The sequence below is a fragment of the Balaenoptera musculus genome, chromosome 7 (assembly GCF_009873245.2).
Source record: "Balaenoptera musculus isolate JJ_BM4_2016_0621 chromosome 7, mBalMus1.pri.v3, whole genome shotgun sequence".
Lineage (NCBI taxonomy): Eukaryota > Metazoa > Chordata > Mammalia > Artiodactyla > Balaenopteridae > Balaenoptera > Balaenoptera musculus.
In genome coordinates, this window is record NC_045791.1 from 62,408,926 (window position 1) to 62,435,946 (window position 27,021).

Here is a 27,021-nt window from a genome sequence, read left to right on the forward strand (position 1 = left end):
GGAACTATTTGGGGGCAAACAATGGTCATATAACTGAGGGAAGAATTGTCCCTCAAAAGGAAGGAAACTTAAATATTTATACGTGAGAAAACTAAAGTGAAGCTTATTTTAGTGTGAGGTAGCTTTATGTCAGACTTAACAGCTGCAGCTTGTCTTTCTCTTTGCATTCAAGTGCCTCCTGTCTTTCCCGCTTCCTCTTTTTCCAGATTTTTAGAAGATTAAAGGACAAAGACAAAATAGAGTTACGAGAAGTTAATTAGAATGCATTATGCTTATGTCTGTTCAAGGCTTCATTAGGATTTTACAAGTGTATTGTGCCATGTTTAAATTTTCAGATTATATAATCTTTTCCTGTGGATTCATAATAAAGCTTTCCACAATGTAAAATTAAGAATTTTTTATTGTTTTACTGGTATTTTAAAATTATTGGTAACTGTATAGCTGGGTTATTAATGTGTGCTTATTTTAAAAAAAATTAATTTATTTATTTTTGGCTGTGTTGGGTCTTCGTTGCTGCCTGTGGGCTTTCTCTAGTTGCGGTGAGCGGGGGCTACTCTTCGTTGTGGTGCGCAGGCTTCTCATCGCGGTGGCTTCTCTTGTTGTGGAGCACGGGCTCTAGGCGCGTGGGCTTCAGTAGTTGTGCACATGGGCTCAGTAGTTGTGGCTCGCGGGCTTTAGAGCGCAGGCTCTGTAGTTGTGGCACACGGGCTTAGTTGCTTCATGGCATGTGGGATCTTCCCAGACCAGGGCTCGAAGCCGTGTTCCCTGCAGTGGCAGGCAGGTTCTTTAACCACTGTGCCACCAGGGAAGTCCCAATGTATGCTATTTATAAAAAAAAAAGAATTAAGGATTTTATTAAATCTTTTTGAACTGTAAGTTGATGAATAGTGAATTTATCCACTGAATTTAATATCCTTGATCTTTTGCAGTTTGAAGTCAATCTGTATGATAAGATTACTTATTTAGAGCCTTCTAACATTGAACACTCTAGAATATGTGTATATGTTAGTTTTTATATTTCTGTTAATATGCTTTTAAGGAATAAACTCTATAAAATAAACTCAAACTTACTGCTTCCCAGTCAGGATAGTTGAACATACTGTTAACCCCTTATTACAATTCATTTTATTGTTATTGTAAATAGCACTTTTGATATCTGCCTTAGTAGTTTCACAATATAGAATTTTTTTTTAAAAACTTTATTTTTTTAGAGCAGTTTTGTTCACAGAAAAATTGAGGGGAAGGTACAGAGATTTCCCACATACTTTCTGCCCCACACGTGCACAGCCTCCCCCACTGTCAACATCTCCCACCAGAATAGTACATTTGTTACAATTGATGAACCTAGGATAAGGCATCATAGTTACCCAAGGTCCATAGTGTATGCTAGGGTTCACTCTTGGTCTTATACATTCTGTGGGTTTAGACAAATGTGTAATGACACGTATCCATCATTATGCTATCATATAGTGTATTTTCACTGCCCTAAATATCCTCCGTGCTCTGCCTGTTCATCCATAGTGAATGATTTTATTGGAAGCCAGACCCAAAAAGGAAGTCTCAGAGAAGAGTGGAGCTATTATGTTGTTTTACTGAAAATTGTTTCAAGATTATTTTCATTCATTCAGTAAATATTTATTGAATGCTATGTGTTAGACACCTTTCTGGTTGATAAGAAATTGCCATGGCTCTGCAGATCAGAAGTGAAAAAAGAAAAAAGTCTGGTGTGCTGAAAAAGATGTGTTTTTAATTAATTTCATTCTTTATGTTTGTCTATAAAATTTAAATGCAGTAAATTTAACTCACTGTAAACTTAACGTTAACAACATTTATTTGTTTAGAACTTGTAAATCTAGGATAAACTTGAAAGGCAACTTTTGAAAGAAAACTTATATTGAAATGAGTAGGAATTTTCAAAGTAGGTGCATGAAAAATTGGTTGTAACTGGAGTGAATTACCAGCCTTAAAAAAACCACATGTTAGGAATAGATATTGCCACACTTAAGTAATGCTAAATCATGTTTTTGCTTTTGAGGTATTCTTTATTAACAGTTTTTAAATTTACTAATTAGAAGCACATATACCACGTATCTTCTTACTACTTATTTCAAACTGTTAAATTTAATTGGTTATTTATACATCTTTTTATTTTAAACATTCAGTGGAGGTAGTTTTACATTGCTAACAAACAAAACCTAAAACACCCTCCAAAAGCTGCTGACTCTGTTCTTATCTATCTGTATATTACCTTTAATGGTGCAGATTTAATGAGCCAGGACAGGAGTTTGGCATATTAGGCATTTAGCTATAATAATGTGGTTAATTTGCTTTCTTGTTGATTGTATCATAGTAGTTATTGTCCTACTAACAGCTGTGCTTTGCATATATTCTTTTTACCTTTAGCCAACCACCTCCATGAAACTGATGCTCAAATTGAAAACTGGTACGTAGCTGTTTGTTTTTTTCCTTTCTAAAAATGAAGAACAGTTATGGAAATAAAGTTTTATATAATCTAATTTTGTTTATAGCAATAATATCTTGGCCAAAGAGAGAAGACTACAGTTTCATCAGAAGGGGAGAAGTATGAATTCCACTGGATCCGGGAAAAGTAGTGGAACAGTCTCAAGGTAACTTATTCTGAAGTTATACTGCAACTACACTGTGTTGTAGATGACCTACTCTTATCCCTTTTCAGCCTTGGATTTGACTTGGTAGTATGAAGTCAAAAGGAATCCACAGTGTTTTGTGGATCAGCATAACTGAGAGAAGTGTCTTCTTTTTTTTTTTAATTAAGATTAAATAAAAATTAACAGATATGTTAAAAATGCTGCTGGAATCCATTAATGAGTATTTTGAGTCCTATCAGCAGCTTGAAAGAGGAACTCCATAGTGGAATAATTTCTACTTCCCAAATTCTCCATTCTGCTAGGGTCTTGAGTTACTCTGACATAAAAATCAGAATAAACCTTTATAATTTAAAGCTTGATATTTAAGTGTAGATTTATCTTCATATAAAACCAAAGATCTTTAAACTATATATTAAAATAAGCAAATACGTGTGCATAATGAACCAGTTTAAACTATTATCCAAATTATTGTTTTGGAATTTGAACATTTTCTCTGAAACAAATTGAAATTTCCTTCTGCTCAAGTTCTGTCTCTAACATTCCTATTTTCCCCAGTGAGTCTCAGCTTGGATTATCACTGGTATGAGAGATAAGGGTTAATAAATGTTCAATGCACAATAGAATTAGAGCAAGAATTTACCTTTGTGTAACCCATACTCTCATTACTTTACTCCTCCTACTTCCTGAGTGCAAGTGGTTAGAGGGAAGTTGAAAGTAAGCTCCTCCTTCACTTTTCTGAGATCAGTTGTTACCTGTATTGCCTCTTCTAGGACAGCCAAAGATAGCAGAAAAACTCAAGCGCTGCAGAATGTCCCTTGGTACCAAAGTTGTACCAACTTCCTAGTGCATTTTCCCTTTTCATTTTTTCCTAATCTGTTTACTCCTTATTCTCCCTTATCTGTCCTCAAATTGTTTAGCTGCTTTACTGGAAATCTCTTTAAAATGACAAAGAAAATAAGGTGAGGAATCAGAGTTTCTTACTGAGGGTGTTCTTAGGGCTTAGCTCTTTTTCCCAAAACTAGCTTGAGAGAATGGACCCTTTTTAAGGGTTATTTATTGCATTTGGTACCCAACGTATAAAGATGCTGAAATAAATAATGGGTTAAACAGCAGAAGCTGTAGAAGACTTTTTCACAGGAAAGCAGAAATATGAATTCATTTATAATGTGATATGGACTATTATGAACTTATTTTACATCTTGCTGTTTCTTTTTTTTTTTTTTTCTTTTTAGTGTTTCAGAATTGTTGGAACTTTATGAGGAAGATCCTGAAGAAATCCTTTATAATCTTGGATTTGGACGAGATGAACCAGATATTGCTTCTAAAATTCCTTCCAGATTTTTTAATTCATCATCATTTGCCAGAGGAATAGATATTAAAGTATTTTTGAGTGCGCAAATGCAACGGATGGAAGTAGAAAATCCAAATTATGCTTTAACAAGTAAGGTTTTTAAATGTTAGCATATTATTTTTAAAATTATGGCATCTACAGCAAGATGGTCTTGTTTTTAAAGCCTTATTAATTTCTAGGAATAGCGGTGGCAATTTAATTATTGAGGTTAACACAATAGCTGTTTTGCATATTATAAATTTTTATTATTCTATTTATAGAAGTTAATTTACCTATTCCCCCACACCCCCACCCCATTCTCCACTTACTTAAGTGTTACATCCGTAGAATGTAACTTGTAGAACCTTATACTTATCTCCAGATTGCTTTTGTTCCAAAAGGAAAGAAGTAGAGGAGGGGCCTTGTTACTATTAGTTGAAGTCAGTCAATTTCAGATGCTTTCATGTAAATCTACAATGGAAAGGCTAATTTGATGATTTTTCAAGTTAAATCTTGCTTATTTTTCTCTGCTGACCAGAAATCCCCAAAATGGGATCCCTAGGTGGTCCTTGGATTAGCCTTAAGAGATCTATAAATCCAACCTCCCGCCCATTAGGTATAAAATATATACTTACATATACTTCACATTAGGAAGAGTTCAAGACCTAAAAACAGAGTCGCAACTATAGATCAATAGCTAGTCCTTTCTGTTTTATTCAGCGTTGTCATTATGCTTTGTCCTTGCTTTTGATTTTTTAAAATGTAAATTCTAGTGCTTAAGAGTGAAAAATCTTTCTCCCTCTCCACAGTAAATGTAGAGAAGTTTTAAGTGATAGATAAGGAAAAAAATCTGGTTTCATAATCTTTGTGATTTAAGTAGTTCAGTAATTGAAATTCTGAACAGTACTAATGGTTTAATTAATGTATGTGTGTGTATATGTGTGTATATACACATATAAATATAAATATATATAATTCATGTTTTTTTCCTTTTATAGGCCGTTTTCGTCAAATTGAAGTGCTTACTACTGTGGCCAATGCATTTTCTTCTTTATATTCCCAAGTCTCTGGGACTCCCCTGCAGAGAATTGGGAGTCTGTCCTCGGTGACCTCTAACAGGGAGGCAGACTCGCCTCCACCTTTAACCCGAAGTAACACTGCAAATCGTTTAATGAAAACACTATCAAAACTAAATTTATGTGTTGATAAAACAGAGAAAGGAGAAGGTAGTACTCCTTCCCCAGCAGTTGAGAAAGGAAAGACTCTAAATGTTTCAGTGATGGAAGAAATTGGCAATAAAAATGATCAAAAGTCTCAAAAAATTGTGAAGAAGAAAGATTCATCTTCTATGTTGGCTACAGTTAAAGAAGAAGTATCAGGTAGTTCAGCAGCTGTTATGGAGAATGCTGACATTGATAGACTTTCTGATGAAGCAAACAGTAATTTTAACGAAGAAACTGAAAGTGGACAAAGTAAAGAAACTCAAAGTCATGAGAATAAACTGGGTGAGGAAGCTGGTATTATAAAAACTCATTTAGATAGCGATTTCGACATGTCCAGCCACAGTGAGCTGGAAAATAGCAGGGAGCTGAAAAATGTCCCTTTGTCCACACCTGAAAAAGAGCCATGTGCACCGTTGACAATCCCATCCATAAGAAATATAATGGCACAGCAGAAGGACTCCTTTGAAATGGAAGAGGTAGGTAGAAAATTACTGAGAACTGTTTTAAACAGTGAGTTAGGGGAAAAAGTGCCAAAAAATGTTTTTAAAATGAAAGGTGGTGAATAGATTTATACTAGAAAAAAATCATCCTGATTTTGACTTTCCAGGTTTTTTGTTTTATGTTTCACAAACCAAGAAGTCCCAGGACTATGTGATGTCAAGATAATGGCCCCTCTAGATCTTCTGTAATCCATTGCTCATACTTGAACTTTAACCCCTTTTCTCTCTCAATTTAAGATTTTGATTCTCTGAGAAAGCCCTGAGAGAATATATCCAAACTCAGATCTATATTGCATAATAGTTAAAAATACAGGCTTTGAAATCAAACAGGTTTGAGTTCTGTTTGGGCCACTGAATTGCTGTGTGCCTTTGGGCAAGCTTTTCTTAATGTATCTCAGTGGAAGGGTAGGTGTGAAGAAGGCTTTGAGGGTAGGTCTGGGAACATGAACATGAAGATATTTCCTGAAGGGGAGGATAGGGAATCTTGAGGAAGAAGGTTTGAAAGGCCACTGAAAGGATTTCTGCAACCCCAGAAGACCAGTGTTTGGTTACTTTTTTTTTTTAACCTAGTGATAGTCTTACTAGTTTACATCAATTTCAAATTGGACAAGATAAAAATATTCGTTTTGATGAGGTTCACCTAAAACTGCTTTTGAATAGTCAGAGGGTAACCTATGCATTGGAGCTATATACCTTGGGGCAGGAAACTGAACATTATCAAGCACCTACCTTGTGGCAGTCACTGTACTAGGCCCTTGAAGTACTTTTCTCTCTTCAGTGTGTGAGGCCAGCAGTGCTGGTCTTATTTTACATCTGAGGAAACAGTCACATATGAACTGCTAACGATTTGTGGCTATAAATTATACAATGTGCAATTTTTCTTTTTAAAATTTATTACAGAATAGTTTTAGTAATAGCTCACAGCTGTTTTAGAATCACTCGCCATTGTTTTAGGGAACTAGGAAACAGGATAATTGATTCTGCCCATAAAATGTCCTCTTAGGTGCGTGTGTATCTCTCACATCAGTTAAGATTTTTCATTTATTGCAAAATTTCAATTGCTGATACAGCTTTTTTTGTGGTCTTTGAATGCACCTTTTAATACTTTAATTCTGACTAAAAAGTGAAATAAAAAGGGAGCAAGAGCAGCCCTTTGAAATATTTTACAATTTTTGTAAGCTTCTTTATTTCTCATTATAATGAGTTCAGAAAATGACAACTTTAATTAGAACCTTTTTGTTCCATTTCACTGTTCGATTCTTTTTTTGGCTTTGTTTTGGTCTAAACTTGTCCTAGCATTCATAATTAAAGTGTAACCTCTTGCCTTCCTTTAGGGCCCCTCTTCTGACAATTGGATAGAGTGCAGATACTTGTTAGACACTTGCAGACCTGATTTGGGGACTCAGCTGAGAAGACACTCATATTTTGCTTTTTAATTTCTAGAATTCCTGAATTCGAAGCCAGAGTTGTGTTTTTGTTTTTTAAATTACTGATGCCATACACGAAAGTTCTTTACAACATTTATAAAGTGCTAGATAGATGTACTTTGGCAGCAGGTGAACATTTAATAATAGGCTGGTTTTTGTTTTTTTTTATTTTTTTTGTTTTTTTTATTTTTGCTCCCTCTGCTGGCAAAAGCAGTTAATGAAGAAAGTAACAACACTGAAGTGAATATTTTTTTGAAGTACAAAATTATAGGCATTGGTGGTTTAAGGATAATGGAAGATTTTTGTTTTCAAAAAAAGAATATATGGTCAACCATAGCTACATTGTAAATAATAGGGAATTTTAAGGATAATCCTTATTCTTCAGACATATTTCAAATATGGATAAAAACCTCCTAGAATTGTGTTTTTAATCCCTTTGGGAACTTTAAAGAAAGCTTGTAGAACAATGGATAAAGAAAGGAAATAATGTGTTTCTTTAATTTCCTCTTCTCCCAAGCTTGTTGAATCATACTGACAAATGAAGAGAACAATCTTATTAAAGCAAACTTTTAGATCCCATTCAAAGTAGGTCATTACTATTTTTCTTTTGCACTCCTTTCCCTTGAGGTTTGATTCCTATTGGGAACTTTCTTCCTTTTGTAAAAATAGCAAATAAATATAAGCCAGAGCACGCACACGCTGTCAGTAAGCCAGTTTTTAAACAGATTAACTGAATGCCCACTGCTTTGGGTAACTAGGTAGGAGAAAATGTTGCAGATGCGGCTCTGTGCATGAAGCTGCCTAGTCCCTCTGAAGCAGAAGGTAAGATCTGACAGTCACCGGGAGCAGAGAGAACTATTTAAATGTAAAAAGAGTTAAATATATGACAAGACTGACCCAGGCCTTGGAGAGTGAAAGTGACTATCTCTTACGATAAGCAAAAAAGGCCAGACATTATTTTCGATTAAAAGTCAGTTTGCCATATAAAAAATATCTTGCAGACTGTTTTGGTGTATCTAAAAGTTGTAAAACCCCACTCTTGAGTTTTCTAATTCTTAGTGACTTGCTTGGATAATTCTTGGGTTCTTCTTGAAATGATTTATTTTGAATAAATACATCATGGTAACTCTCTAGAGCCATAAATTAGTAGCATGAATGATTCACAGTTAAACCAGAATGATTTTACTCAGTAAGCAATTGTTCATCTTTTAGGTGTAAAGGAAAATTTTCTCATGCTTAAACGCTAGAGGAAGGAGAACTTTTATCTGTGTGTTTCTGTAAATAGGTTGTCCTGTGTCTCTTACTCTATAAATAAATTTATATTTAAATAAAGATATTATTGGCAGCATATACAATTTTTTAAGCTACTGAAGTGTTAGTAAATGTTTCTAATCCTGTCTTCACACTGATTGTTGATTTAACTAATATACCTCATTACTTACTTTTAGCCATTAAGTTTCAGGATTCTTTTTATTCTATTTACTGGCCTGAGTTAAAGTAATCCCAAATCAGTCAAATACCTGACAGGTAGTTAAGTTGTTCTGTTGGCCTTTCAGAATGAGACTTGAATTTGAGTCTTTGTATAAACCTGCTCCTTTTGATTACACCATAAAACTTGGTATGGTCCGACTGGTCGATAGGGTCAGACATTGGACAAGAACTCAAGTCATCCCATGCCCAGCCCCCTGCCCCTTTTTGGAAAAATAATGCTTTCCTTTGAATTTTTTTGAGGTATCATTAAAAATTAGACAGAATTGTAATTTTTGAAGCTCCAGTTTTGGATTTCTGCTGTATAGGTCTCTTTAAACCTTAGAGGAAGGATGATTTGAGTTAGAACATTCTACGGTGTTGCTGCTCTATAAAACATAGTACAATAGTATCGTGCCTAGAAGATATGTCTTGGTCAAGATAAATGTGACAGATTTTGAAAAATCAAACTAGGTATCTGCGTGGTAGCAGGACATTGATTCAGAAAGATACAATCTTTGTTTGATTAAAATATTTTTAAAATGTAGTAACTCAAATGTGTGAATTATTCTAAAGCTGTTTTCCTACAGCTTTAAATCCCAAAACACTGAGACCAAGTGATTTTATCATTTTGGTTTACTGACTTGTTTTGTTTTGTTTTGTAATTTTTATTACGAAAAGTTTCAAACTTACCAGCGTTTAGAGAAAATAGTATAATGAACGCCCATTATCCATCACTCAATTCGGTTATCAATATTCAGCTATAGTTAATTTAATAAAAGACCAACTTGTAGCCAATGACCAGAATTCCACTGAGGATTTGAAACCATGGAATAGGAAAAACCCTGCCACATAAATCTAAGTTCTGTGTTTGCATTATAATTTTCTGTGGTGCTCCCCATCTTGAATTTGATGGCTTTCCTCTGCACAACTGTAGCCAATGATGAAACCTAATAAGCTATGAAATTCAACCATTAACACTAGCAAGTCTATTTCTGCCTTCAGCAAGTGATTGATGACTTTGCTGAGTAAGTAGGAGGAAGGATCCTAACTTCAGTAGCTTTATTAGTAAAATATGATCCTGTCAGCTCATTTTTAAGGGTCCTGTTCTTCTTTTCTTTCAGTTAATGATGGAGTTTGTAGTAGAGGGAGAGAGAGAGTTGTTTTTTTTTTTTTATTGTCCATGGAGTAGCAGCATCTTGAAGGATAGTATACTGAGGACACATATTCATCAAAGTCGTGTTACCTTGTGACTAATTTTATAAATCTAAAGGATAGAGTATGTGATACTTCTACATTTAAAAATGAGAGATCATAATCTTTTGCCTAAGCTGAGATTCCTAGAATAAAATTAAAGAGACATTTAGATTTCTGTTATACTTTTTCTGGTCTGTTTGATATTTGGTTTACAGAAAACTCTTTGAAGTAGGCTAGGCCTGAATAGAGGCTAATAATAGACCTCCTGTTGACTATAAAAAGAAAATGCATTTTGTTTCTTTGCACACAAAACAATGGTTTTCCTGTTGAACTTATGTCTGCTGCTTTGAAGAATACGATTTTTCAATAAAAACAAAGATAGTAGAAACCATTTTATATATGATTTATAGGTGATGGTTTTAAATGACCAGTATGCGTTCAGTTTTCAAAAGATACATAAACTTGGATTCATGTTCAACTATGTAGAACAAAGATATCACAAATCAGAGCAATTTCTAAATTGGGTAATAGTATCTTTAACCTTCAAAGTTTTTTTTCATGTTGGCTATTCCACTTTCACTCCTATGGAATTTTTCTTACTCTGGAATGGAGTCATAGCTCAGAACTGCGAGGGTTCTATCTAAAACCTGTTTGCTATTTGCTCTCCAGCTTGTTCAAGGCTGAAAGCCCAAATGTTTGGCTAATTTGCCCACTTTACTAGGAAGTTATTTATTATTTTAAGTACTAATCATTATAGGGTAAAGTGTGGGGCGTTAGTAGCATACCCCCGCAAATATTTACTCTTAGTATAGGGTTAGTTATGTTAGGGTAGATATAGTAAGAGTATTTGGGGAGTGAGTGTGATGAGTAAAGAATCTGGAAATTCCTAAATTATGTAGTTGTTTAGGTAGGGGAAAAAAAGACAGCATAAAAGGACAAATTCTGTGGGTTTGGTATCTTTTTGAGCATAATTTTCAGGGAGGATTTATGACTAAGATCTTTCAACATTTTAATCCTATAATGAAACCTGCTTTTCTACTTACAACTCCCAAGTTATGTCTTAAAAGAACATTTGTGTCAGGACAAAGCAGTCTTCCACATGAGTGGTTTTTGATACCTGAAAATTTGTGGACTTTTATAAGATTTTGCAGTGGGAGCATGATTGCCGTTTTTCAAGATACAAGATTTGTAATTGCTTCAAGTGTGTGCCAGTGTGCTGCAGTGAGTGTATTAGCATTTCTCCTGGGATTGACCTTACACTTTGAAGTTTAACATTTAGAGAAGAACTTTTAATTTTGGATCTGTTTTTCATTTAATGGTAACTTTTTTTAATGAAGTAGTTTACACATGTACTTATTTTTCGTTGCTAGCTATAAGCTTGCAGTCCTGTTGTTAACTGAAAAATAGATCGTAAAATTGAGATGTGGGACATTATAACGATTTTGAGATAGGATGCACTTTTTAAATATATAAAGCATTGGTACCTTCTTAGGTTGGTTGTTTAGTAAATGATTATTAAGAGGTGTTCTTCTTTGCCATAGGTTCTTAAGTTTTAACTACTTAAAACTCTTCTTTAGGTTCAAAGTACAGAGGGAGAAGCTCCTCATGTTCCAACCACTTACCAGCTAGGTCTTAACAAGTCAAAAAAAGGTAAGTAAACCAGTAGCCACTAGTTCCCGAGCACATTACCAAAGTGTCTTTGGGGGATTTGGAAAAGGTATTTTTTTTTATCTATCAGTATTTATAGTACCTGTAAGTGTAAAAAGAAGATTAAGAACACAGGTGTGCCTGCTTCATTATGGTTTGGCTATAGAATTTTTTGTATCTTCCTAAAGACTTTTGTGCTCATAAAGTAATTTTAGTTTGCTTATCTTGTAATGACCTCCTTACACAATTCTGTGTATTCTAAATATTTTTTCAGTTCTGCGCAAGGGCTAAATGGGAAGTGATAGAGCAACAGAGTCAGGCCTACTTCTTACATGGTTGGGATTGAAATATACACTTGTATTATCCACCTCTGGGTTTTTATTATTTAAATGCAACTCCTAGGTGGAATAAATGAATGTGCCTCTGGCAGAAAACACCAGTCAGTCTCTCAGCAGTAGGTAAAGCTAGTTAAATTCAAACTGTAAATCAAAGGTCAGTGGCTCAGACATTGTTCTTCTCTTGAATTATTAATTATTGACCAAAGAACCTTTGAATCCATTTCCTTCACTTTTAACTTACAACAGAAAAACATGTCTGATCATCTTTAAAGTCACAAAGCTTTTGAGATTTAGAGAAAAGGAGAGAGGAAGTTAAAATGACCACTGAAGGTAGGAGTGTTTATTTTTAAAACTTTACACATGCTGAACCACCCCTTTTTTTTTTAAGCAAAGATTCATATGTATGTTCCTAGAATAGGAAATTACATGTTTGTTCTCTTCTGATCTCTGAAGTGACTTCATATGAGACAATTTGCATATAATTTTTCTTTTATTGCAGTATGGTACTGAGAAACAAGAGCTCCACTCTCACTAGGTCATCACAGTTCTGGTCAGACACAAAATGAACTTTCCTGCTTAATTTTCTTCCCTTTGTGAGTCCATGAATTTATGTATGTGTTCCTGAGCTGTAAGGCAGAGTTCACAGCCATCCAGGAATCTTTGCTTTAGATAGGTAGACAAGGGATGCATTGGAAAAAGCAGCTTGCCCTGTGTCAAAAAGAGGATAAAAACAGCATGATTACTTTAAGATCTTTGAAGAGTAAGCTTCCTGTGGTGGGAAAGATGGAATGTGGTTTGTATTCACATCTGGGTTTCTTCCTCTTATCTATGGAGGAGCACTTATTTCTGGTGGCATAAGTAAAAATGGTAACATTTTTTTTGAATCACATCTTTATAAAGTAACAGTAAAATGGTTTTGTGTGTGTGCATGAGAGAGAGGGAGTGAGAACAGCACAGTGTTTTAGTCATTTTTTGAAGGTAGCCTACCAAATTTTGATAATGTGATATGCAGATATCTTAAATTAATCATAGTGGCAGAATTAGAATCACTGGTATAATATATTCATTTCACAAAGTTAGTAAAAATGCATACAGTGCATGTATAAAAATACTTCACACGTTAGTAATAGAATTTTTGAAGTTACAGTGATCTTAATCTCAAATCCAGTCCTGGGATTTACATACTGAAGAAGAGAGGTTTAGTGACTCAACTCGTGTCACAAGCTAACATTCAGTAGGTATATTAAGAGCAGTCCAACATTTTTCTAATTACTGAAGACGTTCAATATTCTCTTTAGTCTAGCAGAGTATATGGGTGTCCTGTTTACGTTTCTCTGCAATACTGGATAAATAGAATTTCCACATTTTGTTTTGTTCTCACTTTAATGTTTGCTCTAACTTTCTGGTTTTTAATTAGAAATAATGTCTTATCTCTTCAGTTAGGACAGAGGTCTATTTCTTTTTAGTTGTATCTTTTTCTTTGGTGAACTGTGTTTTTTGTAAAACTGAAACGTCTGACTAAAGAACCTCAGTTGTGATTTATAGTTTACAAAACAGTTTCACCTATGTTCTACTTAGTTTCTGAAGTAACCCTGTGAGGTAGAATGATTATCCCATTTTTTGGAGGAGAGAAGTTATTGCTTATGATGATAAAGCCGAAACTTGAACCCAGGCTTCCTTGTTCTTTTCCACTGCCTGACACCTGCTCTGAAGCCTGAGCAGTCTACACTTGACCTGATGTGTGTGAATTCAGGCAGGGCTCACCGCGGAGAGGTGCATTCGGCACAGGCTGTAGTACGCTGCGGATAAAACAGATCTTAGCAGAGAGAACCTGAACGGAGCTGGTCAGGGCTTCCTGGGCTCTTTTGCAACTGCCCTTTGCCCAAGCAGATGGGGCAGTTTCACTTCTAAATCCTTTAAGAAACTGTTTAATTCTGTTGTTGCTTTAAGGAGATAGTTATCGTTGATTCATTCAGCAAACATTTTTTATTGTTGGCTTGGTCTAGGTACTTGGGATACAAAGAAGAATAAATAAGGTTCCTGTCTTCAGAACGCTGACAATCTAGTTTTTTTTAGAAAAAAGACATGCAAACACATAATTATGGTGATGACTCCTATGACATGTTAATCATTTTCTCAAATAATAAAATGCATAATCAGTACTTATGGTAACAGCTTATTCCAATTCACTTTCACAATTATTACAATTTACCTAGATTTATCAAGGATATGGATCAATTCCATATATTTCATTATGCAGTTTTGTTAATTTCACAACAACCTTACAGAATTATTTTAAATTTTTAATGGGAAAAAAATTATTCTGTTTCATGTTGCTCCAGATTGAACCTAAGGTTATTATAATATTTTTCAAAGTCAGGCAACCTGTAATTAATTTTGGAATTTATTGAAACATATTATGAAGTACTTTCTATCATTCAAGTCTTAAATGAATGTGGACTTGGTAAACACACTTTATTTAGCCTGTTGCTTTTTAAGTTCTGTGGAACTTGACTATCTCATGAAGTGTCTCCCTCAGTAAATGTAATAGCTGTAAAGTCTCCGCCACTGTGGTACTTGTAGTGTGGTTGGGCGTGTGATCAGGCCAGCTGTGTTTAGTTGGTCTTTTTAGTTACTTTAAAAAAAAAATTTCTAGGTTATACTAACCAGGAATTAGAGTTTTGAGGCCAAAAAACAAACAAGTTTACTGTAAAATTAACAATATTACCTACTAGTTGAACCTATGTGATTGAGTTTCATTCAGTTGTTAAGAAATAATTGTTTCATAACTTACAAATGTTTGCATCATTTGAAACATCAGAGACATGTAAGTACTCTGTGTACAACTTATTTAATTTGTTGGCCTTAATTGTATGTTTATTTTCTTATTAGGAAGGTAATAGAAGTTTTTACACACTACATTTAAACTTCTGATTTCACCTACTATGTGTCTTCACATATTTACATAATGAAAATGGTTTACTTTGGGACTTTATTTTTATTAGAGCCATTTTTCATTTCAGCCTCTTGTCCTCCAAGGATAAGACATTAATTGGATTTACCAAAATACTTTATAATTAGAGCTTAATTAGCAACTGAACACTGAGGATTTCTGATCTGATTCAGTTTTGTTTGAATTCAAGTTACTTCCTGTGCTTTGAAGCCACAATTTTGCATAAGTGATGCATACTTTTCTAAGAAAGAATCACTGTTGTGTATCATATATCTTTTGGGAATCATATATCTGTAATACTGTACTCATTGAAGTCCTATTTAGCAGTTTTGTATAACTAAATTTCTTTTGGTAGATCAACTATTACGTACTGCAAGTCAGCACTCTGATAGCAGTGGTTTTGCTGAAGATTCGACAGACTGCCTCTCCCTTAATCATCTTCAGGTAAAATTTCCTATTGTAGTAGGCACTGTGATTAACTTCTGTATATTTAGGTGGTTTTTCACTGGCTGTATATTTCAAGACCATCTGTGTAATCTTTATTTTTCAAATGACAATAAGACTAAAATTCTAGGATGCAGATGTTATCTGAGCATTTGACTGCAAATTTTAGGTTTCACTAATTCTTCATTTCTCTCTGAGAAACAACAAAAAAAGCTTCTCCTTTATTTTTGCACCACCAGTAAAGAGAGTATTTTAATCCTTAACCTATTCTGTCTGTTATTTAAAAATTTTTTTTACCGTCATTGTATTTCAGTATTTTACAATAATTATTTAATAACTAACTAAAACTGTGGATCCATAGCTTGCTGAATATTATCTGACTGTTATGCTATAGTGTGTTAGATAACCCAGAAAATAGGCACATCTTTATCCCCAACGAGCTTACAGTTTATGTGTGCAGTACACAGAATGTACATGAAAAGTGTTTAAAACATCTGTAAGGAAATTTTAAAGAAAATTGGAATAAGAGAAAAAGAGAACCTAAAAAAACCCTTTAGAAACATAGCGTTTAAGGAGTAGACAGACAAGAAGTTTCTAAGGAAACTCAGAATAATCCAGCAGGCATAAAAATTGGGAGATGGAGGAGAAACTTTTAAAAGGAAAGCTATGGCCATTGGAGTGAAAAGATGAGAATTTGTTTATTCTGAAATTGAGTAGTTGAGCAAATAGTTCTGATGCATTAAATGATGCAAAAGCATGAATGGAGAGTAGATCAGTGATGAAGAGAAGATATGAATGTTAACTTTTTTCAAATAAGAATGATAGCTTAAGAGTTATAGGTCTTTTTGTCTTTTTCATACAGTAATGACTTAGGGAAATTGTTTGGCTAAGGGAAAGGGCTCTTAAGAGAAAGAGAGCTTGATGCAGAAAAATCTGGGATGAAACTGGAGAAATACCCTAGCCCTGGAGAGGATGTGATCAGAATACAGGTTGGAGGGATTAGCTTTGAAAAGAGATACAGTTTTCTTTCAGAATGGAGAGGAGGGAATGATGAGGAAAGGTATGGGGAAATTTGTAGGTGTTGGGAAAGAAGTTAAGAAATTTCTGTCCATTTTCTTTGTGTCAGTGTCATATGTTAGAAGAAAAGGAGATGGGTATTGAAAAGGGATTTAAGGAAAATAGTAAAGATCTGGAATAATCTTTGTGAGAAAGTGGAGGGGTTGTTGATCAGGGTCACTGAAAGCAGTTTAGAACAGCACCAGAGCCAAAACCAAGGTGGGAGACCCCAAAAGTATAGAAGCATTGTATCAATTTGGTATTTTGTTAATGCTACTACTTATTTGAATCCTCCATCCTTCTACCTGTTTTCTTTTCACAGGTTCACGAGTCCTTGCAAGCCATGGGGAGTAGTGCTGACAGTTGTGACAGTGAGACAACAGTCACATCATTTGGTGAAGACCTCGTCACACCAACAGCACAAGACCAGCCTTATTTTAATGAATCAGAAGAGGAGTCTCTTACCTGTCCTCAGATGGGAAGAGAGAAGGCAGCAACAATTGCTGACAAACGGTCAGATGGCCAGGATTTCCCCCAGTGTGAGACTGTTGAGAATACAGGACATCAACACTCCACCTGGAGTGCAGGGGATCACGTTACTGAAATTACTGAAAGGAAAGAGGATGTGTCTCCAGCACAGCCAGTGGGACTACTGAGGGAAGCAAGTGCTGAAAGTGATGTGGATAAAAGCAGTGAATGTGAATTTGCCCAGTATACCACCCACCATATTCTTAAATCATTGGCTTCTGTTGAAGCTAAATGCAATGAGAAGGGCGCTGAAAATACAACTGGGCCTCCCTCTTCTGTGGACAGAGTTAATACAGCTTTGCAAAGAGCGCAAATGAAGGTTTGCACTCTGTCTAATCAAAGAGTGGGGCGTAGCTTGATAAAGTCAAAAGATTTGTTAAAACAGAGGTACTTGTTTGCAAAAGCTGGCTATCCTCTAAGAAGGTCTCAGTCTTTACCAACCACCTTGCTGAGCCCAGTAAGGGTTGTGTCCTCTGTCAATGTCCGGTTATCCCCTGGAAAAGAGACCAGATGCAGTCCACCTTCCTTCACTTACAAGTACACACCAGAAGAGGAACAGAAATTAGAAAGAGAGGCGATTGAGCATGATGGTCAGTCTTTAGTTAAATCCACTATTTTCATCTCTCCATCATTCGTGAAGAAAGAAGCAGCCGCCCAGAGTGAGGTGAACCGGTTGGAGGAGTGCCATCAGCGAAGGACTCCGGCCTGTTCGCTGTATGCCCCGGCACCTGTATCTCAGTCCACCTGCGCCCTTCACTCTGTCCACTCCGAGTGGCAGGAAGGGCCCCTGTGTGAGCACATGAGAACTCTGAGCACTCACAGCATTCCCAACATACCAGGCACCGCCTGTAGTGCCTTCACTTCCCCTCTCGGGTGTCCTTACTCACACAGACACGCTGCCTACCCTTACCGAGTGTGCTCTCTGAACCCTCCTTCTGCCATCGAAATGCAGTTGCGAAGAGTGTTGCATGATATTAGAAACTCACTGCAGAATCTTTCACAGGTATGAGAAAAAGTTTATCTTTCTTACCTTTTTTTCTTTTATTGGTCTGAGTATCTCTTAATTTTCAGGGAAGCTGGGACCCATCAGGCATGAACCACCTCAGCCTTCATTTCCTACATGCCTAAACTTATCTGTACCTGCCCCCCTCCCAGCGTCTTCCCTCCTAGCTCAAGGGAAAAGCTGTAACTAATTCTGAACAAGGTGAATTTCTCTGCTCACAATCTCCCTCCTTTCTAGAGAAGAGATTTTGCTCATTAGGTCTCCTCCCTTCTTTAGCCTCTCTTGCACTGTCGTTGTCTTAGTCAAGTTGTCTCTGTTATTAAAAGAACTTCCCTCTCAAGTACTGTCTGTCCTTTTCTTTTCCATCTGACAGTGTTCACCATCTCTTCTTTCTAAGTTTTCCTCCCCTTGGCTTCTGTGTCGCCGTATATTCTCCTGGTTCCACTCGTTGCTCTCTGACTAAGCTTTCCCTTCATCTGCTGACTCCTGATGCTGGTCGCCTGGCACAGAATTAGTCTGCTTCCACTGAGTTAAAAGGCTGGGACCACCCCAGAAGAGAAAAAATCAGGTAAAGTGTGAATTTGAATAAAAACGGTCTATGTGTCTTGTCACTTTTAAAGTCATTGCTCTCAGATTTGTTAGTGGGCTGGAAATAATTTCCAAAATAAGCTTTGGAGAGAAGTAAATTGTCTCTTGGTTTGCCTTTCACGTTTCCTTTCTTTTTTAAAATAATTAATTAATTAATTTATTTATTTATTTATTTTTGGCTGCGTTGGGTCTGTTGCTGCGTGCAGGCTTTCTCTAGTTGGGGCAAGAGGGGGCTACTCTTTGTCGTAGTGCGCGGGCTTCTTGTGTTGCGGAGCACGGGTTCTAGGCGCTTGGGCTTCAGTAGTTGTGACGTGTGGGCTCAGTAATTGTGGCTCGTGGGCTCTAGAGTGCAGGCTCAGTAGTTGTGGCACACGGGCTTAATTGCTCTGCGGCATGTGGGATCTTCCTGGACCAGGGCTCGAACCCGTGTCCTCTGTATTGGCAGGCAGATTCTTAACCACTGCACCACCAGGGAAGCCCCACATTTCCTTTCTAAATCTCTTTCTAAACTACTTATATTTAGACAGTTGAGGAAATGAAGAAAATGACAGTGTAATGTAATGATCAGGTTATTCAGTTAAGAGTCGAGAGGCATAGAGTGTGTATGATAGATCCCTTATCATGGTGACATAGTAGACAGGCAGCCACTTTGACAGTAAAAATGAAAGTTGGAACTTCTCAAGCTATGTAGTAAAATACACCTTCTTTTAAGTATAGATTTTATCCTCATGATGATTGTCTCCTAATGATTTTCAATCTAACCAGAAAGTGGGTGTTTCTCCTTCCTCCTTACAAAATGAAGTTCTATCTACATGTGAGACATTTAACCTTTCAGCTGCAATTATATGAAGCTGGGGATTCCCAGGGTCCTGTCCACTTGCACTCTCAAGTGCACCTGTCTAGGCCAGCTTGTTCTGCTCTAAATGTGGTCTTCTCTTCAGTGTCCCATCAGTAACTCAGCTAATTAATTTCCCCACCCTCACCCCACCCCACCTCAGTAGACAGATGCTCTTCATGACCCGGCCTCTGCCTGTCTCTCCAGGCCCATTCCCTGTGTGTGTGCTCCAGCCACGCTGGACTGCACGCAAGCCTCTCCATAGGCGTGTGTCCCTAGGTGTCTGTTTCTTTACGCATTCTACTTTTTTTTTTAACCTGGAACACCCCGCTCTTGCTTTTCTTCACCTGACCAAGTCCCTTTTACTCTTAAGGCTCAGCTCGGGGGTCACCACTGTCAGGAACACGTACCTAATCTGGATTTTTGCTTGTTCCTATCATAGCACTCCCCATGCTGCCCCCAGCCAATATTATATATATGTTTTTTACTTCTGTTTGCTCTTTCTTCTTTTTTACACTGTGAGAACACTTGAAGGCTGGAAATGACTTTTACTTCCTTTTATCTTTTTCACTGCCTAAAATAGTGAAGCATAGTAGATACTCAGATGTCTAAGAATGAGTGTGATGATTGCTTGCTACTTTCTCCAGCCAAGTCAGTAGTTTCTGTAATCTCAGAATGATATTTGCTATTGCTTCTACATTTCTGAGTTTTGTTTTTATTTTTCTGCTTTCTCAAGGCAAGAGAGAGGTCCTGTAAGACACAGGTTTGAACTATTGTGTTCCTTTGCCTCTTTCCCGTTCCAATTACACTGACTTATACCTTAAACAGATAGGAGTAGTGGGTAACATTGGGGACTGATTTATTTGGTTCCTGTTTATAACATGAAGTGGTTTTTGTTTTTGTTTTTTGCCTCAAAGAGAAAAATATGTAGACCCCCAAATTCTGCCTTTTTAACACCTTAGATAATTTGGAAGTAGTCACTTTAACATTGATTTCTAATCATACTTTGCCTCTTTTGAAGCACCCTGTGATGAGAGGACCTGATCTTGCTGCTGTTCCCTGTAGTACTCAGAAATCATCTGTTCTACCTCTTTATGAAGTAAGTTCTTACTTAAATCTCTGTGTTACAAAATAATTTATGTGATTTAGAAGCTAATGCTGTTGTATTGTATTTTAGAATACTTTTCAGGAGCTCCAAGTAATGAGGCGGAGCCTGAATTTGTTTAGAACGCAAATGATGGATTTAGAACTGGCAGTGCTGCGTCAGCAAACCATGGTTTATCATCATATGACTGAGGACGAAAGGTAAAAGTTCATTTGACTCAAAATATTTTTCTTTCTAAAAAGCATTGTTAACTTGTTTTTTGAAGCTGGGTTTTATTTCTACTGTTGTGTACCCTTTATGTAGTCTGTGAACCAGTATAAATAAAATTGGGCATAGTGTTCTGCTAGGTAAACTTCTCTGCCTTTGGTGGACTGAGGAAGATAGTGGTTGCAATCTGTTTTTTATTGTTTGGGATATTTGTAATCGAGGATAGAGGAAGAAAAACCAATTCTCCCAGTGGTTACACCTATTGCAGTCGCTGTTGTGCTAATTTATAGAACTTGGAGTTCAGTACCTTCTGAAAGCTTGTGAGAGAGTTGTGAACATTGAATCTCCAAACTGCTTTTTTCAAACTTTGTGCCTACTGATAGATATGAAGTTGATCAGCTCCAGAGCTTGAGAAATTCAGTCCGAATGGAACTTCAGGACCTGGAGATGCAGCTGGAGGAGCGTCTGCTGGGGCTGGAGGAGCAGCTTCACGCTGTGAGTGTGCCTTCGCCCTTCCGCTCCTCAGCACTCATGGTACGCTACCTTGGGTTGTGCATAGGTTTTTCACTCAGGACTTGTTTATAATGTTCCACACAATTTAGGACAAATGCCTTAATTTAAAAACACTTATTTTAATGGCATTAGAGACATGCAGAGTTTTTAAGGAGCCTTTCCCACAAATCAGTGGAATGTGCAAGTTGTAATTATTTTCTTAAATGTTTAGTATATTTAGAAATACATTGAAAAATCATAATTTTTAATAATAGAAAATAAGGCGCAATACAAAAGTTTAGGGATTTTAAAGGGAAAATGATAGTGGGTTAACCTATGACTGATTTAGATGTTAATCATTGCATGTAACTGTGAAGAACACAGGTATATGTAATATATATATTTCACTTAGCCTTCTTTTCCCCCTTTCTTGCCTTTGAAAAAAAAACTATTTCCTTTAAACGTTTCCTTTATTCTGGATTCTTTTCCATTCTTTATGTTTTTTAAGGAATTAAATGAGATCTTTGTAAAAGCAGAAAAACATGTATACAACCAAGAGAATAGAAAGAAACACTGTTTCTCTTTATTTTGTACCACTATTCTTACTCCTAATGTTCCTTTCCGTGCAATTTGAACTCCAACAGTTGTATTCTTATTTTTGCCAAATCTTTCAGTTGTAGAATATACAGTTTTGAAATGTTGAAATACTGAATTTTCTCTTTGTTAATTGAACAACATACCTGATTTTGTTAAAAATAAATGCATGAATACACACACATATATATGCACACATATGGAGTAGAATAAGAATGTGTGTATACACATATATATGTATAGCACAGACTAAGAATATCCTGTGTTGTCAATGAATATCCTTTTCCATAAAAGGTTTTGATCCATTATTCTGAGAAATGTGTGTTGGTGAGAGCAAAGAATCAGAACATCTTCTATGCAAACTTCAGTCACAGTAACACATTTTATAGGATCCTGTGACAGTTTAGGCTGACCTTTGTGACATAAAGGACTGCTTCAGAGCAATAATTAGTTCATTATAAAACACTTGCAATTTGAAAAAATACACACACACACATATATTGTTCTTACTTTTTCAGGGAATGTGTGGCAGTAGAAGCGCTGATAACTTGTCATGCCCTTCTCCATTGAATGTAATGGAACCAGTAAGCCTCTTTCCTTTTAAATCACTGGGGAAGGGAATGATATAATATTTCATAAACACACAGTTTACCTAATGTAGATGAAATTTTTTTAAAATACAGAATTTGATAAGTTAGTTAGTTAAATTGATTAGAAGTGACTTGGGCACTTCTGAAAGTCCACTGCCATCTTTGGCCAGTAAAGAGCCAGTTAATTACAACAGTGATTTATCTTTGTGGCCTAAAGGAAATAATGCATCATAAAAAGTAATTCATACTCCAGGAAATGTGCTTTCACAGTCTGATTCCAGGTCCTTTTGGTAATTGGATCTGTAAGATGACTACTTTTTGAACAAAAGTATGATTTTTATTATTTTTTAAGCAAATCAGTTCATTTGGGGGGCATTATGAGTAGCTATTTTATTTTTTACAAGTTACTCTTCTTGATATGTAATTTGGACCCCTGTATGGGACCAAGTAAAATTTCATCCAGCTATAGTTTAGTTAGACATTTTATGGCTTGATCTCTGTGAATTTAAATTTTCCTTGCTATTTTTGCAAATGAAATTGAGTAGTAACTAAATGAATGCATTAGAATCATGTCTTTACAAGTTAAGTGATTTGGGGCAGTAATCACACCTAGGATTTTAATCTTCTTTTAACTACCAATCTTAATTTCAAGAGAGAAGAATTACAATTTTTCTCATCTCCAGGTCACTGAACTGATGCGGGAACAGTCATATCTGAGGTCTGAATTGGGCCTGGGCCTTGGAGAAATGGGATTTGAAGTTCCTCCTGGAGAAAGCTTAGAATCTGTTTTCTCCCAAGCAACCTCAGAGTCATCTTCTGTATGTTCTGGTCCCTCTCATGCCAATAGAACTGGAGTACCTTCTAGTGACTCAGTGGGCAGACCCAAAACCCATCTGGTACCAAGCAAGAAGGTATTCCGAGCGTCGGTGGCCTTAACACCAACTGCTCCTTCTAGAACAGGCTCTGTGCAGACACCTCCAGATATGGAAAGTTCTGAGGAAGTTGTTGCAGCTGAAGAAGGCTCAGAGGCTGTAGGACCTAAATCTGAAGTGGAGAAAGAGCATGGAAAAATCTCATTATCGCCAGCTGCTGAGGAAATGCATAAAAATGTGGAGCAAGATGAGTTACAGCAAGTCATAAGGGAGGTGAGTAAAACCTATGCTTAGTTTATTTGGAGTAGGTTTTGTTTGAACATTAATTATTTATAAGCTATTCCTTTGATTCACTGTACTCAGTAATTTTCCCATTGATCCAACTCGTGTCTATTAAGATATGTTTATAATGCCGTTTCTGCATATTTCATACTCCAGTGTGAAATAATTGCAATTCTCTATATATTCACTCTGGTGAAGAAGGCATATGTAGGGTTCAAATAAGTGAACACGTGACAAACTCTCTAGACCTCTGTTTCCACCTTTGTAAAATTAGGGATTATAATTTAGATCTCTTCCAGGATTAAAAGCTGTCATTTAATAATGTCAATTGACATAAAAAAATGGTGTTGAGATTTTTAAGAAGTAAAAAAAATTTGAGCTATTTGGCTTAGTGGGTGGAGAAATGTGGAAATTATATAAGTTGTTCAAAGATAGAAATACAAAATGAAAAGAAGGTTTACCCTGTGTGATTAGCAGTATGCAGACCTGAAATATTTAACCATAGTTCTAGGTTACCAAAAAGACTGCAGAAACTTAGGAAGATTAGTAATCAAGGGCAAAAATTAATTGAGAAAATTAGTAAAATAGTTGCTTTTGGCACTAGGATCAGGTAGTAAGGAATAATACGTATATCATTTAAAAAGGGAGACTGCTATAGATACATGTTTATGATGACTTTTTTTTCCTTTTCTTCTCAAATCACATTGTGTCTTTGGGTGCAAAATCCAATAGAGTGCATGGAATAAAAATTAGACATGTTGAATTTATTTTTTTCATTCTGTTCCCTGTATTAAGAGTAACTCTAAGGAAGAACCATAATTACTCATAATTCTTTCCAAATGAGATACTAAAATCCATGATAAAAAAGGATCATTCATTCTTTCCAATAGTTTAAAAAGAAGAATCTCCTATAAGTTAAAAAAAAAAAAAAGGTTTGTAAGTGTCTTAATGAGTACCTGCTCTGTAAGGATAAAAGAAAAATAGATATGAGACATGAATCCTTAAGCTTAAAGTCTAGTAGGAAGGTAAATAAGACTAACTCAGGAAACAACTGAAAAATCATACAGAAATCATTTGGTATAATGTATTGAGAACTAAGAATTTAGAACTGGAAAAAATCAAAATGAGCCAGAGAAATTAGTGTCAGTGACTCCCTCTTTTTAATCTGTGTAGTTCCAATAAATTCAGTAATGTGAACTTAACATAGTTTTAGAATTAACTCATGAGTAGCATAAAACAAATTTTTAGTGGTTATAGGTCAATAATGGTGGCAACAGACCAAAATGGTCCTTCAAATGGGCCATTGATCCTCTGGGTCCAAAGATTAGTTCATGTGTATTGGGTGCCACCATTTATAGCTGCATGATAGTAGCTTGAGAAGTATACTGAAAATAGTCAGTTTTGTTATCGTATGATATATCCATTCCTAAAAATCGTTGTGTTATGCAAATTTGTATAATAAAAACACAGAGCTTATGGGGAAAATAGTATTAGAAGCATAACACTCAAAACTTAGTGACATGTTTTTAAAAAGGTAAAAACCTAATAAAAACAGTAACACTATTTTATAAATGTTAAATGGTTAAGAAATACATAAATACTGCAATAATGTGACACTTTACCTTGAAAAAGACCTGAAATTTGCTTGTGGAATTGGACTTTGGAAGGGTTGCAGCTTGTGAGTTATTGTGAAGTGGTGGAGGAGGGTGACATGAAATTCAGCAGAAAGTTTTAATGCCAGATGCAGATAGGTGCGCTTCATAACACAGTGAACTGACATAGCTGGTAGGTGTTTAATGTTTGTACAGTTTGGGTACTCTGTTCCCAGGTTAAGCTGACATTCAGACAAATTCACATTTACAAAACAAGCATTCTAGCAGATGAGACTGCATGTATGTAATTTCTTTTCATGACATGAATTACCAACTTAAAGTTTAAAAGGTCTTAATTCTATAAATTTATTTGTCCTACAAATGTAATTACTTTTGTAGGTTGGTTGTGGCTGGCAGATATTTAGCAGGGTCTGTACATCTACCTTGCTCAGTTAGTTAGGTGTGACTGATTATAATCCATTCTTATTTATGTGTTTCACATCAGAGATCAATTTTTGAGTAGAATTGAGTTTTACTCAAAAAATTATTTTTCTCCACAATATATATGTTAACCGAGGAAATAAGTTTTAAGGTACTCTCCCCCCGCCCAGAAATGTGATATTTTGTTCCCTTTAGCTTGTTTTGGTTTGAAAATTTTCCTTGGAAACTGGACTTTTATGTACTCATTTAGCACAAATATTCCCTTAATGCACAGTTGAGTCCTCATTTTTAAAGTTGTTAACGGATGGCCTGATATGTGCTGTAAGTAATTTCCTGGGGGTAAAGCATCCCTAAGCCAGAACATTGATTTTTTGGCTGCTAGAACATAGCATACATGTAGAAAAGTTGGTTGTTCCCATCATAATGTGGTGGTGCTACAGAATTAATCGTTTATAAGAACCTCCCATCAAATATGGAAGATTTTATAATTTGAAAACTGATATGCAAGGCAAATGTTTGAAGAATTTTTCAGAATTTGTTATTAAACCTGTTAATTAGAAACTCCCTAATTCAGAATTTGGCATAGTTTGGACAAACTTTGGCTTAGTATTGACCCTTTTAACTGTCTACAAAGAAGGACTTAGCAAGCAAAATACGTAGTAGATCAAACAAGGCATAAGAAGGAATACTAAAAAAAAGAAAAAGAAAAAAGAAAACTACAGACCAATATCACTGATGAACAGAGATGCAAACATCCTCAACAAAATACTAGCAAACAGAATCCAACAGCACATTAAAAGGATCATACACCATGATCAAGTGGGGTTTACCCCAGGGATGCAAGGATTCTTCAATATACGCAAATCAATCATCAATGTGATACACCATATTAACGAATTGAAGGAGGAAAACCATATGATCATCTCCATAGATGCAGAGAAAGCTTTCGACAAAATTCAACACCCATTTATGATAAAAACCCTCCAGAAAGTAGGCAAAGAAGGAACTTACCTCAACATAATAAAGGCCATATATGACAAACCCAGAGCCAACACTGTCCTCAATGGTGAAAAACTGAAACCATTTCCACTAAGATCAGGAACAAGACAAGGTTGCCCACTCTCACCACTATTGTTCCACATAGTTTTGGAAGTTTTAGCCACAGCAAGCAGAGAAGAAAAAAGAAAGAAAAGGAATCCAAATTGGAAAAAAAGAAGTAAAGCTGTCACTTTTTGTAGATGACATGATACTACTATACATAGAGAATCCTAAAGATGCTACCAGAAAACTACTAGAGCTAATCAATGAATTTGGTAAAGTAGCAGGATACAAAATTAATGCACAGAAATCTCTTGCATTCCTATACACTAATGATGAAAAATCTGAAAGTGAAATTAAGGAAACACTCCCATTTACCATTGCAACAAAAAGAATAAAATACCTAGGAATAAACCTACCTAAGGAGACAAAAGACCTGTATGCAGAAAACTATAAGACACTGATGAAAGTAATTAAAGATGATACCAACAGATGGAGAGATATACCATGTTCTTGGATTGGAAGAATCAACATTGTGAAAATGACTATACTACCCAAAGCAATCTACAGATTCAATGCAATCCCTTTCAAACTACCACTGGCATTTTTCACAGAACTAGAACAGAAAATTTCACAATCTGTATG

At 35.8% G+C, this 27,021-nt stretch overlaps 1 protein-coding gene across 6 annotated transcripts in view; it reads left to right on the forward strand.

Annotated features, from left to right (window-relative positions):
* ITPRID2 (ITPR interacting domain containing 2) overlaps window positions 1-27,021 on the forward strand; it is a 38,374-nt gene that overhangs the window by 5,054 nt on the left and 6,299 nt on the right. For 3 of the 6 annotated variants that reach the window (XM_036857481.1, XM_036857476.1, XM_036857480.1), the window contains 12 exons: window positions 2,404-2,443; window positions 2,529-2,627; window positions 3,860-4,068; window positions 4,956-5,656; window positions 11,349-11,421; window positions 15,065-15,153; window positions 16,532-17,740; window positions 20,185-20,262; window positions 20,341-20,468; window positions 20,859-21,009; window positions 22,080-22,145; window positions 22,835-23,296. In XM_036857481.1, the coding sequence (XP_036713376.1) occupies window positions 2,404-2,443; window positions 2,529-2,627; window positions 3,860-4,068; window positions 4,956-5,656; window positions 11,349-11,421; window positions 15,065-15,153; window positions 16,532-17,740; window positions 20,185-20,262; window positions 20,341-20,468; window positions 20,859-21,009; window positions 22,080-22,145; window positions 22,835-23,296 (3,305 nt within the window). The remainder of the gene's footprint in view (window positions 1-2,403; window positions 2,444-2,528; window positions 2,628-3,859; window positions 4,069-4,955; window positions 5,657-11,348; window positions 11,422-15,064; window positions 15,154-16,531; window positions 17,741-20,184; window positions 20,263-20,340; window positions 20,469-20,858; window positions 21,010-22,079; window positions 22,146-22,834; window positions 23,297-27,021) is intronic. The other 3 variants (XM_036857477.1, XM_036857479.1, XM_036857478.1) reach the window with 3 other exon arrangements.